Source organism: Podarcis vaucheri, assembly GCF_965113315.1.
Source record: "Podarcis vaucheri genome assembly, chromosome: 7".
Taxonomy (NCBI): domain Eukaryota; kingdom Metazoa; phylum Chordata; class Lepidosauria; order Squamata; family Lacertidae; genus Podarcis; species Podarcis vaucheri.
This window is the reverse complement of record NC_138765.1, coordinates 2399274-2412613: the sequence shown is the minus strand read 5'-3', so window position 1 is coordinate 2412613 and position 13340 is coordinate 2399274. Positions and strand designations below refer to the sequence as shown.

The following is a 13340-nucleotide window of genomic DNA, read 5'->3' as shown; positions in this document are numbered from 1 at the left end:
ATCAAGTGTCAGAAGGCAAGATAAGTATCAAAACATAAGACGTGGTGTGCGAGGAAGACTCTGAGAAGGAGGCGTCTGGGTGAAATCAAGGCAGCAACTGACCTACTTGAGAGCATTCAAGGTGCCTGTTCATCAATGTTCTTCCCATGAAGAAGGGAGAAGAACCTGAGATTTTATCTGGATTTCTCATTGCCTCACCATACAAAGTGTATGATTCTACAAGATTTAACACTGAGAATCTGCACTCTGGCCTTCAGTACATGACAGCTGAACTCTTGAATCTGGTGACATTGAATAGTAATTTGTAAGATTGTATATATCTCCTCAAGGTTGATTTGAGACCGTAGATATATTCTTTGAGCTTGCATTATTTTGAGTTATACAGTGGTACCTCGGGTTACATACGCTTCAGGTGTCGCAGGGTTGTGTCCTGGGCCTGTTGTTGTTCAACGTTTTTGTAAATGACTTGGGTAAAGGAATAGAGGTGATGATTGTCAAATTTGCAGATGACACCAAACTGAGAAGGGTAGCTAACGCCGCAGAAGACCGAATCTGGATTCACAATGAGCTTAACAGACCAGAGAACTGGGGCCCAGCTAACAAACTGAATTTCAAGATGGAGAAATGTAAGGTCCAGCACTTGGGCAGGAGGAACCAGCTGCACAAATGTAACGTGGGGCAACAGGCTGGTTTGCCAGTAGGACATGTGAGAAGGATCCAGGCATCTTAGTGGACCACAGTCTGAACATGAGTGAACAGTGTGATGCAACAGCAAAACAAGAAAAGAAAAGAAAAGAAAAAGCTGGTGCAATTCCAGGCTGCATTAACAGAATTACCGTGTCCAAACCAAGGGAAGTAATGTTGTTGTTGTTTAGTCGTTTAGTCGTGTCCGCCTCTTTGTGACCCCCTGGACTAGAGCACGCCAGGCACTCCTGTCTTCCACTGCCTCCTGCAGTTTGGTCAAACTCATGTTGGTAGCTTTGAGAACACTGTCCAACCATCTCGTCCTCTCTCATCCCCTTCTCCTTGCGCCCTCCATCTTTCCCAGCATCAGGGTCTTTTCCAGGGAGTCTTCTCTTCTCAGGAGGTGGCCAAAGTCTTGGAGCCTCAGCTTCAGGATCTGTCCTTCCAGTGAGCACTCGGGGCTAATTTCCTTAAGAATGGATACGTTTGGTCTTCTTGCAGTCCATGGGACCCTCAAGAGTCTCCTCCAGCACCAGAATTCAAAAGCATCCATTCTTCGGCGATCAGCCTTCTTTACGGTCCAGCTCTCACTTCCATACATCACTACTGGGAAAACCAGAGCTTGAACTACATGGCCAACAAAGGTCCGTATAGTTAAAGGGAAAGTGCCCCTCTATTCTGCCGCAGTCAAACCCCACCTGGAGTCCTGTGTCCTGTTCTGGGCATGACAATTTAAGAAGCCTATTGACAACTTGGAACATGTGCAGACAAGGGTGACCAGGATGATCAAGGGTCTGGAAACCAAGTCTGGTGAGGAACGGTTGAGGGAGCTGGGGCTGTGTAGTCTGGAGGAGACTGAGAGGTGGAAAAGCTCATTCCTTGTAGGTTTTAAGCAGAAGTTGGGTGGCCATGCTTTAGCTGGGATTCCTGCATCGCAGGGGGTTGGGCTAGATGACCATAGGGTCCCTTCCAACTCTTAAGATTCTATGATAGCCATCTTCAGATATCTGAAGGGCTGCCACATGGAGCAAGCTAGTTTTCTGCTGCTCCAGAGGGCAGGACCCAAACCAACGGTTTCAAATTACAGTCGTACCTCGGGTTAAATAAGCTTCAGGATGAGCATTTTCAGGTTACGCTCTGCAGTACTTCCAGGTTTCGCCGCATGCGCAGATGCTCAAAATGACGTCACGTGCACGCACGGAAGCAGTGAAATGTGACACGCGCAGACACGCAGTCACGTGTTACATTTTACTCAGGATGCAAACGGGGCTCCAGAATGGATCCTGTTCACATCCAGAGGTACCACTGTAGAAGGAAGGAGATTCTGACTAAGTGTTAGGAGCATCTTTCTGATGGCAAGAGCTGTTTGACCGTGCAATAGACTCCCTCAGAAGGTGGTGTAGTGATAGGTGGGATTGCTATGGGGAATTATAACAAATATAGAGTCATCCATCTGCGTCAGCAATGAAAGCATTGCGTTGACTGGGTTTAAACTGGGATTGGGATTCTTGATCAATCCACACCCCTGCATCCCTGTTCCATTTCTCTTTCTTGACAAGTCACGTACACAGCAGTTGCTTCGCCAGGCAGGCATCCTGGGCCATAAAGACAGTGGGCAAGTTCCTTTGAAGTAGTTTCTTATATATTAATCTTAGGATGCTAATGTTAGGGCCAGGAAACAGATCTCACCTGAAGGTGATAATGATCCGCTGCCCTCCTGGTCATCCTTCTTATCATATGTGTATTGCTTGTTTATTACCTCCGGGGTTGCCAGATGCTCTTCTTTGTAGTTCTGTTCTTTGTTTACCCCAGAAATATTTGTGCTTAATTAGTTTTAGTAGTTTAATTTCTCCCCACGTGGGTTTGTGGAAATGCTCAGAAGAAATCCGATTGCTTCTTACGAACACTCTGTAAAAAGTTCTTTTGTGAATAAAAACGGCCTGGGCCGGGGGCTGCGGAAATCTCACGGACAGGCACAGAGAGACACGACTATACGCACCCTTCCCAGGGTCTTGCTGGTTCAAGCCTCTGTGTGTATTCGTATTAATCAGAGTTCAATCCTTCCTTTACTTTGGAAATGCCTCAGGTGGTGGAGTCTCCTTCGCTGGAGGTTTCTGAACAGAGGTTGGGCGGCCATCTTTAGCTGCGACTCCTGCATTTCCGGGGTTTGGACGGATGTTGGGGTCCCTTGGAAGGTGAGGCTGCAGCAATGGGAGAACCAAAAGCCTCTTGGGATGCGAATGCTCTGCACTCCATCTCGGTTCAAGCTGTATATTTGTGGAAATAAACCATATATCATAAAGGTGCTGCAGACTCTGCTGTGCCTCGTTGTTCCGAAAGGTAACACAAACCCCTGGAATCTCACACCGCTCAGAGATTGGGGTGCTTTGTAAATTACCCCGAAACAGTCTGCCAATCCAGTTCTGAAAAGAAGCACAATGGTGCATCTCTCCCATTTTACAGCATGGAAACATTAAGGCTGATAAACAACGTGGAGTGCGCAGAGTTTGGAGTTTCACAGAACTCTTCATCGGGGGGGAACAGAGTTACAAGCTCCTGGAATTATAGCCTGTTCTCTGAAACATGAAATCTGCATGTCAGGAGGGACACTGACACAGAACCTGTTTTTCCAATTACAGGTAGGTAGCCGTATTCCAATTACACATAGGTAGAACTATAGGCACAAGCCTGGTAGATGAAGGGAACGCAGTGGATGTAGCCTACCTTGATTTCAGCAAGAAGAAGAAGAGAAGAAGAGTTTGGATTTGATATCCCGCCTTTCACTCCCCTTCAGGAGTCTCAAAGCGGCTAACATTCCCTTTCCCTTCCTCCCCCACAACAAACACCCTGTGAGGTGAGTGGGGCTGAGAGACTTCAGAGAAGCGTGACTGGCCCAAGGTCACCCAGCAGCTGCATGTGGAGGAGCGGAGACGCGAACCCGGTTCCCCAGATTACGAGACTACCGCTCTTAACCACTACACCACAAGGCATTTGACAAGGTGCCCCATGATATTCTTGTAAAGAAGCTGGTAAAATGCGGTCTTGACTATGCTACCACTCAGTGGATTTGTAACCGGCTGACTGACCGAACCCAAAGGGTGCTCATCAATGGTTCCTCTTCATCCTGAAGAAGAGTGACTAGTGGGGTGCCACAGGGTTCTGTCTTGGGCCCGGTCTTATTCAACATCTTTATCAACGACTTGGATGATGGACTCAAGGGCATCCTGATCAAATTTGCAGATGACACCAAAGTGGGAGGGGTGGCTAACACCCCAGAGGACAGGGTCACACTTCAAAACGACCTTGACAGATTAGAGAACTGGGCCAAAACAAACAAGATGAATTTTAACAGGGAGAAATGTAAAGTATTGCACTTGGGCAAAAAAAAATGAGAGGCACAGATACAAGATGGGGGACACCTGGCTTGAGAGCAGTACATGTGAAAAGGATCTAGGAGTCTTGGTTGACCACAAACTTGACATGAGCCAACAGTGTGACGCGGCAGCTAAAAAAGCCAATGCAATTCTGGGCTGCATCAATAGGAGTATAGCATCTAGATCAAGGGAAGTAATAGTGCCACTGTATTCTGCTCTGGTCAGACCTCACCTGGAGTACTGTGTCCAGTTCTGGGCACCACAGTTCAAGAAGGACACTGACAAACTGGAACGTGTCCAGAGGAGGGCAACCAAAATGGTCAAAGGCCTGGAAACGATGCCTTATGAGGAACGGCTAAGGGAGCTGGGCATGTTTAGCCTGGAGAAGAGGAGGTTAAGGGGTGATATGATAGCCATGTTCAAATATATAAAAGGATGTCACCTAGAGGAGGGAGAAAGGTTGTTTTCTGCTGCTCCAGAGAAGCGGACACGGAGCAATGGATCCAAACTACAAGAAAGAAGATTCCACCTAAACATTAGGAAGAACTTCCTGACAGTAAGAGCTGTTTGACAGTGGAATTTGCTGCCAAGGAGTGTGGTGGAGTCTCCTACTTTGGAGGTCTTTAAGCAGAGGCTTGACAACCATATGTCAGGAGTGCTCTGATGGTGTTTCCTGCTTGGCAGGGGGTTGGACTCGATGGCCCTTGTGGTCTCTTCCAACTCTAGGATTCTATGATTCTATGAACTATGGAAGGCACCACATTGAGCCGCATGAAATGGAAGTCCATCAACCTCACCAAGAAACTTGCACAGGTACAGACTGACATCTTCTTTCTGACTAAATGCAAGAGCCTGGACATTATACCTAAGGGTCTTAGAATTAAGAACCCTCTACAATCCACTTATCCTACTGAATATGCAAGGAAACCTGACCACACTTTCTTCAAGAAGCTGCTCAAACATCTGATCGGCGTTCTGTACTCTACACAGAAGCTAATAAAGAAAGAACACTTTGTACTTTGTATGGTGAGGCAATGAGAAATCCAGATAAAATCTCAGGTTCTTCTCCCTTCTTCATGGGAAGAACATTGATGAACAGGCACCTTGAATGCTCTCAAGTAGGTCAGTTGCTGCCTTGATTTCACCCAGACGCCTCCTTCTCAGAGTCTTCCTCGGACAGCACGTCTTATGTTTTGATACTTATCTTGCCTTCTGACACTTGATAATACTTGCTGGTGGCGTTATCCTAGCCAGTCATCTTTTGAAATGGTACATAACCTGGTTTCAGAAACCCTGGTCACAGACCTCCCCTATCGCCTCTTCATGCACAAAATGTGCTCTTTTGAGTGGCTCTGAAGGATTCGTTAAGTGAAGGGAACTATCGGGAGAGGTTTCCCCAAGGTATTTCCTCCCGCAGAGGAAATATTTGCGGTCATTAAGAGCCAAGGCGGCTTCCGGATTCCTCCCCTGCACTATTTCAGACACGTGGTTTGGGTACTTACGTACGTGTGTTTATCTTGTGCATTTATGAACATTCATTTTTATTTGTGATGCCTTAGAATTCTTGTGACACTCTGAAGAGGGATGGGGGCGGGCATGTCTCTTTAAAGTGGCGCTGCAGTGCTTCAAAAATATAGAAAAACATAATAAAACATTGCACGTTAAAAAGTATGCCCTTTTCTTATTGGAAGTCCTCAACCTCCCCGATAATGGCCTCGTTATGCTACATTGAGTAGGCTTGGGCGTCTTTTCTGCCAAGCATGTTTACGTGTAAGAGAAGCCCCCAGGGGTCCCACCATGCCAGCCCACAGAACAGCCCTTTCTGGAAAAGATCTAATAATCATTATACCTTTATAGGGCAGGAATTGCCAAAAGAGCGGAAGAAGTTATTCATGCAGCTAGGATATTACTAGCCCCAAAATGGAAAGACAACAAGATGCCAAAAAAATAAGAATGGCAAGTTAAACTTATGGAATGCGCAGAAATGGCAAAACTCACAGGAAGACTAGAGACAAGGACAATAGAGACTCTAAAAAAGACTGGGAAGCGTTCCTGCTGTAGTTACAGAAACCCTGTAAAGAAATGGACTCATTAGCAGGATTTGAGTAAACACAATTATGAAAACAAATGTACAGATTAAGAAGCAATAAATCAGAAATTAATTATGTGAAAGATATAATTGGAAAGAACATATGGTATGAATAAGTGATAAGAATATAAGAGCATTTAATGAAAAGATTAAGAAAATAGGAGGAAATAAATTACGCAGAAGTAGCAAACATTTAATGAACTAGAAGGGGAAGTTGAGGGAAGTCACAGGGCGGGGGGAATATATATGAATTCTACTACTACTACTACTACTACTACTACTACTATTATTACATGATTGATTTGTGAAATATTAAACTGTAAAACCAATAAAAATATTTTTTTAGGGTACAACATGTTGTTGCTGTTAAAAAAGAGAGGAGAGAGTGAAAGATTTAAGTGAGTTGCTTGGAGAATAGGTAAGATGCAAATGTAAAGCTAGAACTAGTTGGACGGACATCAAATGAAACTGAGCGGGGAGTGGGGGGCCAACAGCTGAGAGCCGCCTTGCCCGGCCCTGGCGCCCTCCGGATGTTGTGGGCAGCGACAGCTGTTCTGGCTTGAGCTGACAGGAGCTGGAGCCCAAAGCCCAGGGGCAGAGAGCAGCTGCTTTGCGGGGAGAAAGTCCCAGGTTCAAGTCTCTGCCTGAAATCCTGGAGGCCACGGCTGCCAGTCAGTGTAGACAATATGGGGCTAGATGGATCCATAAGTCTGACTCAGCACAAGGCTTAGCGATTCCTGCGTCCAAGTCCCCTGTCAACATGGCAGGATAACTTTTTCTGATGCTAAGAGCTGTAGCCTGTTGTCTTTGTCCATGGAGTTTTCTTGGCAGGGATACTGGAATGGCTTGCCGGTTCCTCCTCCAGGTGGATCACGTTTGGTCAAAACTCTCCACTATGACCTGTCCATCTTGGGTGGCCCTGCACGGCATAGCTCATAGCTTCTCTGAGTAATTCAAGCCCCTTCGCCGCGGCAAGGCAGTGATCCAGGAAGGGGTGGTTGGACAGTGTTCTTGAAGCTACAAACATGAGTCTGACCAAACTGCGGGAGACAGTGGAAGACAGAAGTGCCTGGCGTGCTCTGGTCCATGGGGTCACGAAGAGTCGGACACGACTAAACGACTAAGCAACAACAAGAGCTGTTAGACAGTGGAAGAGACTCCCTCAGAAAATGGTAGATTCTCCAGTGAGAGCCAGTGTGGTGTAATAATAATAATAATAATAATAATAATAATAATAATAATAATAATAATAATTTTTATTAATATCCCGCCCTCCCCAGCCGAAGCCAGGCTCAGAGCAGCTAACAACAGTAAAATAATACAGCATTCTAAAACCAATTCATTATAAAATCAGTAGTGGTTAAGAGTTCTCTTTCTCAAGCTCTGGGAAGAAAACCTTTCATTGCCTACAGACAGCCACCCAATCTTAAACAACTCCTCACCCACAATAATACAACTGGTACCAGAGCCTGCAATAAACAAACCCAGATGCCAACTTTGCTGCCAACACCATCACTGGCCCCAACATCAAACTTACCATCTCAGGCCTATTTAATTGCTCATCTTCTAACATTGTGTATTCTATCAAATGCCAACTGTGCCCTTCAGCTCTCTATATTGGGCAAACAGACCAAACCCTGCGCCAAAGGATAAATGGACATCAATCTGACATCAGGAATCACAAGACTGAGAAACCGGGAGGAGAACATTTCAGTCTCCCAGGACATTCTATACAAGATCTCAAAGTAGCTGTCTTATTGCAAAAGAATTTCAGAAAGAGACCGGAAAGAGAAGTTGCTGAATTACAACTTATCACTAAACTGAAAACTATGGAGAGACCTGGTCTTAATAGAGATATTGGATTCCTGTCTCATTACATATGCTAATCATCTGCATACCATCCCTTGTTTTTCCCTGTAGGACTAATTGCAGTTGTTAACAGGTTTACCATACCCACTGAGTCAATCACCCATCTCCCACCACCCTTCTGAGAAAAACCCCACCCCACCCTCCCACTATATATAAGGGTCTGGTGACTTCTGTTTCAGTGAATCTGAAGAAGTGTGCATGCACACGAAAGCTCATACCAAGAACAAACTCAGTTGGTCTCTAAGGTGCTACTGGAAGGATTTTTTAAATTTCCCCCCCCCCAATGAATTTATGGGGTAAGTTCTATCCAGCTAGCCTGGCTAAAGCTGTTTGACAAGTATGGTTGGTTCTTGCGACAGCTCAGGGAACAACGCTGAAACCATTGCAAATGCATCCATTGACGGAGACCCAATGCTCCTTGCCAACATGCTTGGCAGGGGGTTGGACTCGATGGCCCTTGTGGTCTCTTCCAACTCTAGGATTCTATGATTCTGTGATTCTATGATATCCAAATTGATAATTGGCCATGAGCTAGAAGGGGATGGTTGTTACTGTCTGGAGTCATGCCCCCCTGCCCATTTTGATAGCCTATGACCTTATGGTTGGCGGTTCGAATCCCTGTGACGGGGTGAGCTCCCGTTGCTCGGTCCCTGCTCCTGCCAACCTAGCAGTTCGAAAGCAGGTCAAAGTGCAAGTAGATAAATAGGTACCGCTCTGGTGGGAAGGTAAACAGCGTTTCTGTGCGCTGCTCTGGTTCACCAGAAGTGGCTTGTTCATGCTGGCCACATGACCCGGAAGCTGTACGCTGGCTTCCTTGGCCAATAAAGCGAGATGAGCGCCGCAACCCCAGAGTCAGCCACGACTGGACCTAATGGCCAGGGGTCCCTTTACCTTTACCTTTGTTGTTTAGTCGTTTAGTCGTGTCCGACTCTTCGTGACCCCATGGACCAGAGCACGCCAGGCACTTCTGTCCTCCACTGCCTCCCGCATTTTGATCAAACTCATGCTGGTAGCTTCAAGAACACCATCCAACCATCTCATTCTCTGTCGTCCCCTTCTCCTTGTGCCCTCCATCTTTCCCAACATCAGGGTCTTTTCCAGGGAGTCTTCTCTTCTCATGAGGTGGCCAAAGTATTGGAGCCTCAGCTTCACGATCTGTCCTTCCAGTGAGCACTCAGGGCTGATTTCCTTCAGAATGGAGAGGTTTGATCTTCTTGCAGTCCATGGGACTCTCAAGAGTCTCCTCCAGCACCATGATTCAAAAGCATCAATTCTTTGGCGATCAGCCTTCTTTATGGTCCACCTCTCACTTCCATACATCACTACTGGGAAAACCAAGGCTTTTACTATACGGACCTTTACTTTTATGACCTTATTAAAATGAGGAACCATGTTGGCTTCTGGCAATACTGTAGATACGCTACACAGGAAAAAAACCCACGTTAATTGTGTAAAACTTAAATACATAATACTCAGTTTGGGACTATAATTTTCACATCTTGTGTCCAATTAAGGCCCAAAAAGGTTCAAACTGACCTGACCTGAAATAATTTCTGAAAACAGCATGGAAAAATGCAGGCAACACAAAATCTGTAAATCATGCGAGGAACACACACAGGTTTCACTTATGGATGAGTTTCACTGAAGGCAGCACTGTTTAGGGAAGCTTTTTAATATTTGATGAATTGTTGTATTTTAACATTAAAAAAAACGAAGATCATGGCCACTGGTTCCATCAACTCCTGGCAAATAGAAGGGGAAGAAATGGAGGCAGCGAGAGATTTTACTTTCTTGGGCTCCATGATCACTGCAGATGGTGACAGCAGCCACGAAATTAAAAGACACCTGCTTTTTGGGAGAAAAGCAATCACAAACCTAGACAGCATCTTAAAAAGCAGAGACATCACCTTGCCAACAAAGGTCCATATAGTTAAAGCTCTGGTTTTCCCAGTAGTGATGTATGGAAGTGAGAGCTGGACCAAACAGCTGTGAGAGCTGATTACCAAACAGCTGTCCCTACAAAGATCATTTCAGGGGCAAGGAGACGCTTGATAGTGGGGTGGGAGAGCTGGGGGGAAAAGTCACATATGGCAACCATTGCGCCACTTTGGTCTCAGATAGTACATGGGTAAAGGGTAAATGTAAAGATACTGTTAGGTCCATTTGCAGACGACTCTGGGGTTGTGGCGCTCATCTCACTTTACTGGCTGAGGGAGCCGGCGTTTGTCCGCAGACAGTTTTTCCAGGTCATGTGGCCAGCAGGACTAAACCGCTTCTGGCGAAACCAGAGCAGCGCACAGAAACGCCTTTTACCTTCCCGCCACAGTGGTACCTATTTATCTACTTGCACTTGACATGCTTTCGAACTGCTAGGTTGGCAGGAGCAGGGACCAAGCAATGGGAGCTCACCCCGTCGCGGGGATTCGAACCGCCGACCTCCTGATCGGCAAGTCCTGGGCTCTGTGGTTTAACCCACAGCGCCACCCGCATCCCTTAGTACATGGGTAGATTAGTCTAAAAAGCCCAGGACACAAATGTTCATGGCTCTCTAGAAGCTATGATGGTTCCTTGACCCGAAGTACTGCATTTAGCATTTACTCAGGAAGTGTATACTCGATTTGGACCAAACTAAACCACCCAGAGCCAAATATACATCAGCTTGACACCCACACACACCCATATCATAGAACCATAAAACCATAGAATTGTAGAGTTGGAAATGACACCAATGTCCACCCCCTGAAAATACAGTGGTGCCTTGCAAGACGAAAAGAATCCGTTCTGTGATTCTCTTCGTCCAGCAGTTTTTTCGTCTTGCGAAGCAAGCCCATTGAAGGATTAGCGGATTAGCGCTATTAGCGGCTTTTAGCGGCTTATCTGCTGATCGGATCAGCTGATAAACGGCTTAGCGGCTTAGAAAAGGGGGGGGGAGGGAAAAAAACCAGCAGGAACTCTCAAGACATTGTCGTCTTGCGAAGCAAGCCCATAGGAGTTTCTTTTTGCGAAGCACCTCCAAAACGGAAAACTCTTTCGTCTAGCAAGTTTTCCGTCTTGTGAGGCATTCGTCTTGCGGGGCACCACTGTTGACCATAAAACCTTCATCCCCCTCCTTATTCGATGTAATAGCCTCAAACAGGAAGAAACTGATCAGAGTTTCAGAAAGAGAAACACACTTCCCACTGTATGCAGGTCTTGGTCACACTGTCACTAAGGATCTGCGCAACGGTAAAAAAACCCCCACCCATCGCCCAAAAGAGTAATTAGAAAAAACAGCTGCAGCAGTACACAGGTAGACACAAAACACACCTTCCTAAACTTGGCCCAGGACCCCGAAATATTTCTTCACAGGGCAGAGTCGCTGCAGCCTCTTGATTTTAACAATTACCTTTGACTGACAGCTGCAACATCCCTGGCATGACAACATCTCCTTTTTCCAGACGATGCAAACCAGAACGGCACACCGTATTCCACAATTACATTCCATTTGAAGATAGCGAATCATCATCTTCACAGCAGAGGAGTTAGTTGCACATGGCAATGACACACTTTCTAAAGTGCGAATCTGCTGTTGCCCACGGAGGTAGGAATTCCTCAGGGGAGCAAACTGGCTGAACAGGTGCCCTTGCCCAGCAGGTTGGACAGGATTTGGGTTCAAGAAGGGTAGTCTCACCTTACTCTCAGAAGGCAGCTGTGGGGATCACACCCCAAGCGACTCTCCATAAAAGCGGGGAGAGTCTTGAGCCAGGCTCAGAGAGGTCCTCCCCATGGCCAACACCGGGAGCAGAGATGACTTCGAGTGGGTCTACACAGACCAGCCCCACACAAGCCGAAGGAAGGAGATCCTGGGTGAGGTTGCAGGTGGAGGACTCTGCCAAGGGCAGAGACTGGAGGGGTGGGTGAAGGGCGAAGTGGGTGAACTGGGACCAGGCGGGAAGGGAACTGGACTGACGTGGCTACCAGCACCAAGAAGGGCTGGATTTAGGTTGGATGAGGCCCTGAGCTCCTGAAGGTAATGGGGCCCTTGATATGTCCAGCTGTCCTTTGTCCACAACAAATCGTCGCTGTTTTTTGTGTTGAATATATGCTAGATGGACATTTATGGACCTTATAGGGATCTCAAGCCCTTTGCACATCCCAAAATATGTATTTTATCAAAGTAATCGTTGAACTGAAGTACAATTAAGAAGTGAAATTAGTAATTGTATTTCACTACTAATAGACTTAAGAAGTTTATTAGTAGTGAAATACAATTGAGAAGAAGCATATTAATAGCGAAATCATTATTAAGCTCTTAACTTAAAATGATTTTTTGATTCATAACAAACCGAATAATGCAAACCCATTGGCATTTGGTAATAACAGAAGTTTCTTTAGAAACACAATTTGCAAGGACTCATAATCTAGTAGGCTCTGGAAACTTGCTATAACATGAAATAATAATAGGTGATATATGATGCAAACTTCTAATAATTATAAGTAGCTTTATTAAGATGAAGTTAAGTTTTATAACCTGTACAATGCAATTGTAGTTAATAAAAGCAGGTGGGGCCCATTGCTTACATCATAGGAGCCAACACAACAACACAACACAACAGAACACAACACAACACACTGTTGCTGTATTTAGTTTTTATTTTATCTGTTTTTTATCTTTTATTTTAGAAATGTACATCCAGTTGTTTTTTTACTTTAATTTTTTTGGGGCCCCCAAGAGACTGGAGCCCTACGCTAGAGCTTGTTTATACATAAATCCAGCACTCTGCTGTTACAAGGTGCGTGTCTGAATCGTCATGTGTGTCCGGCGCTGATGTGTATTCCTGCACACACTACTAAGAGACATAGGGACCGTCTACTAGAGTTACCATTTCAGTGTGCTAGGATTATTTGGCTAGGACCTTTTGCAAGAGTTTGAGATCCATCTGCAGACCCTCCAAATGTCTCTCTTTTCTAGAGATATTCCTGGATTTGCAGAAGCCGTCCCGGTTTCTGAATTGATCCTTGACTGTCCTGCTTTTCCTTAAAGGTAAAGGTAAAGGGACCCCTGAGCATTAGGTCCAGTCGTGGCCGACTCTGGGGTTGCGGCGCTCAACTCGCTTTATTGGCCGAGGGAGCCGGCGTACAGCTTCCGGGTCATGTTGCCACCCACGTCCGTTTTCCTTAGGACGTCCCTATTTTCATCAGAGAAATGTTGGAGGGTATGGAGTTATCTGACCCCCCCCCCGTTGCATCTGAAGGCAGCTCTGTATAGGGAAGTTTTTAAATATTTACTGTTTTATTATGTTTGTATGCATGTTGAAAGCCACCCAGAGTGCCTGGGGCAACCA

At 45.8% G+C, this 13340-nt stretch overlaps 1 protein-coding gene across 2 annotated transcripts in view; it reads left to right on the top strand.

Moving 5' to 3' along the window:
• The first annotated feature begins 11677 nt into the window (after positions 1 to 11677).
• The window catches only part of LOC309536908 (sphingolipid delta(4)-desaturase/C4-monooxygenase DES2-like), a 135975-nt gene continuing 134312 nt past the window's right edge, over positions 11678 to 13340 (top strand). For both annotated transcript variants that reach the window (XR_014221732.1, XM_082231299.1), the window contains exon 1: positions 11678 to 11862. Coding sequence is in view for 1 of the 2 variants with exons in the window: in XM_082231299.1 (XP_082087425.1) it covers positions 11781 to 11862 (82 nt within the window). In the remaining variant the exon portion in view is untranslated. The remainder of the gene's footprint in view (positions 11863 to 13340) is intronic.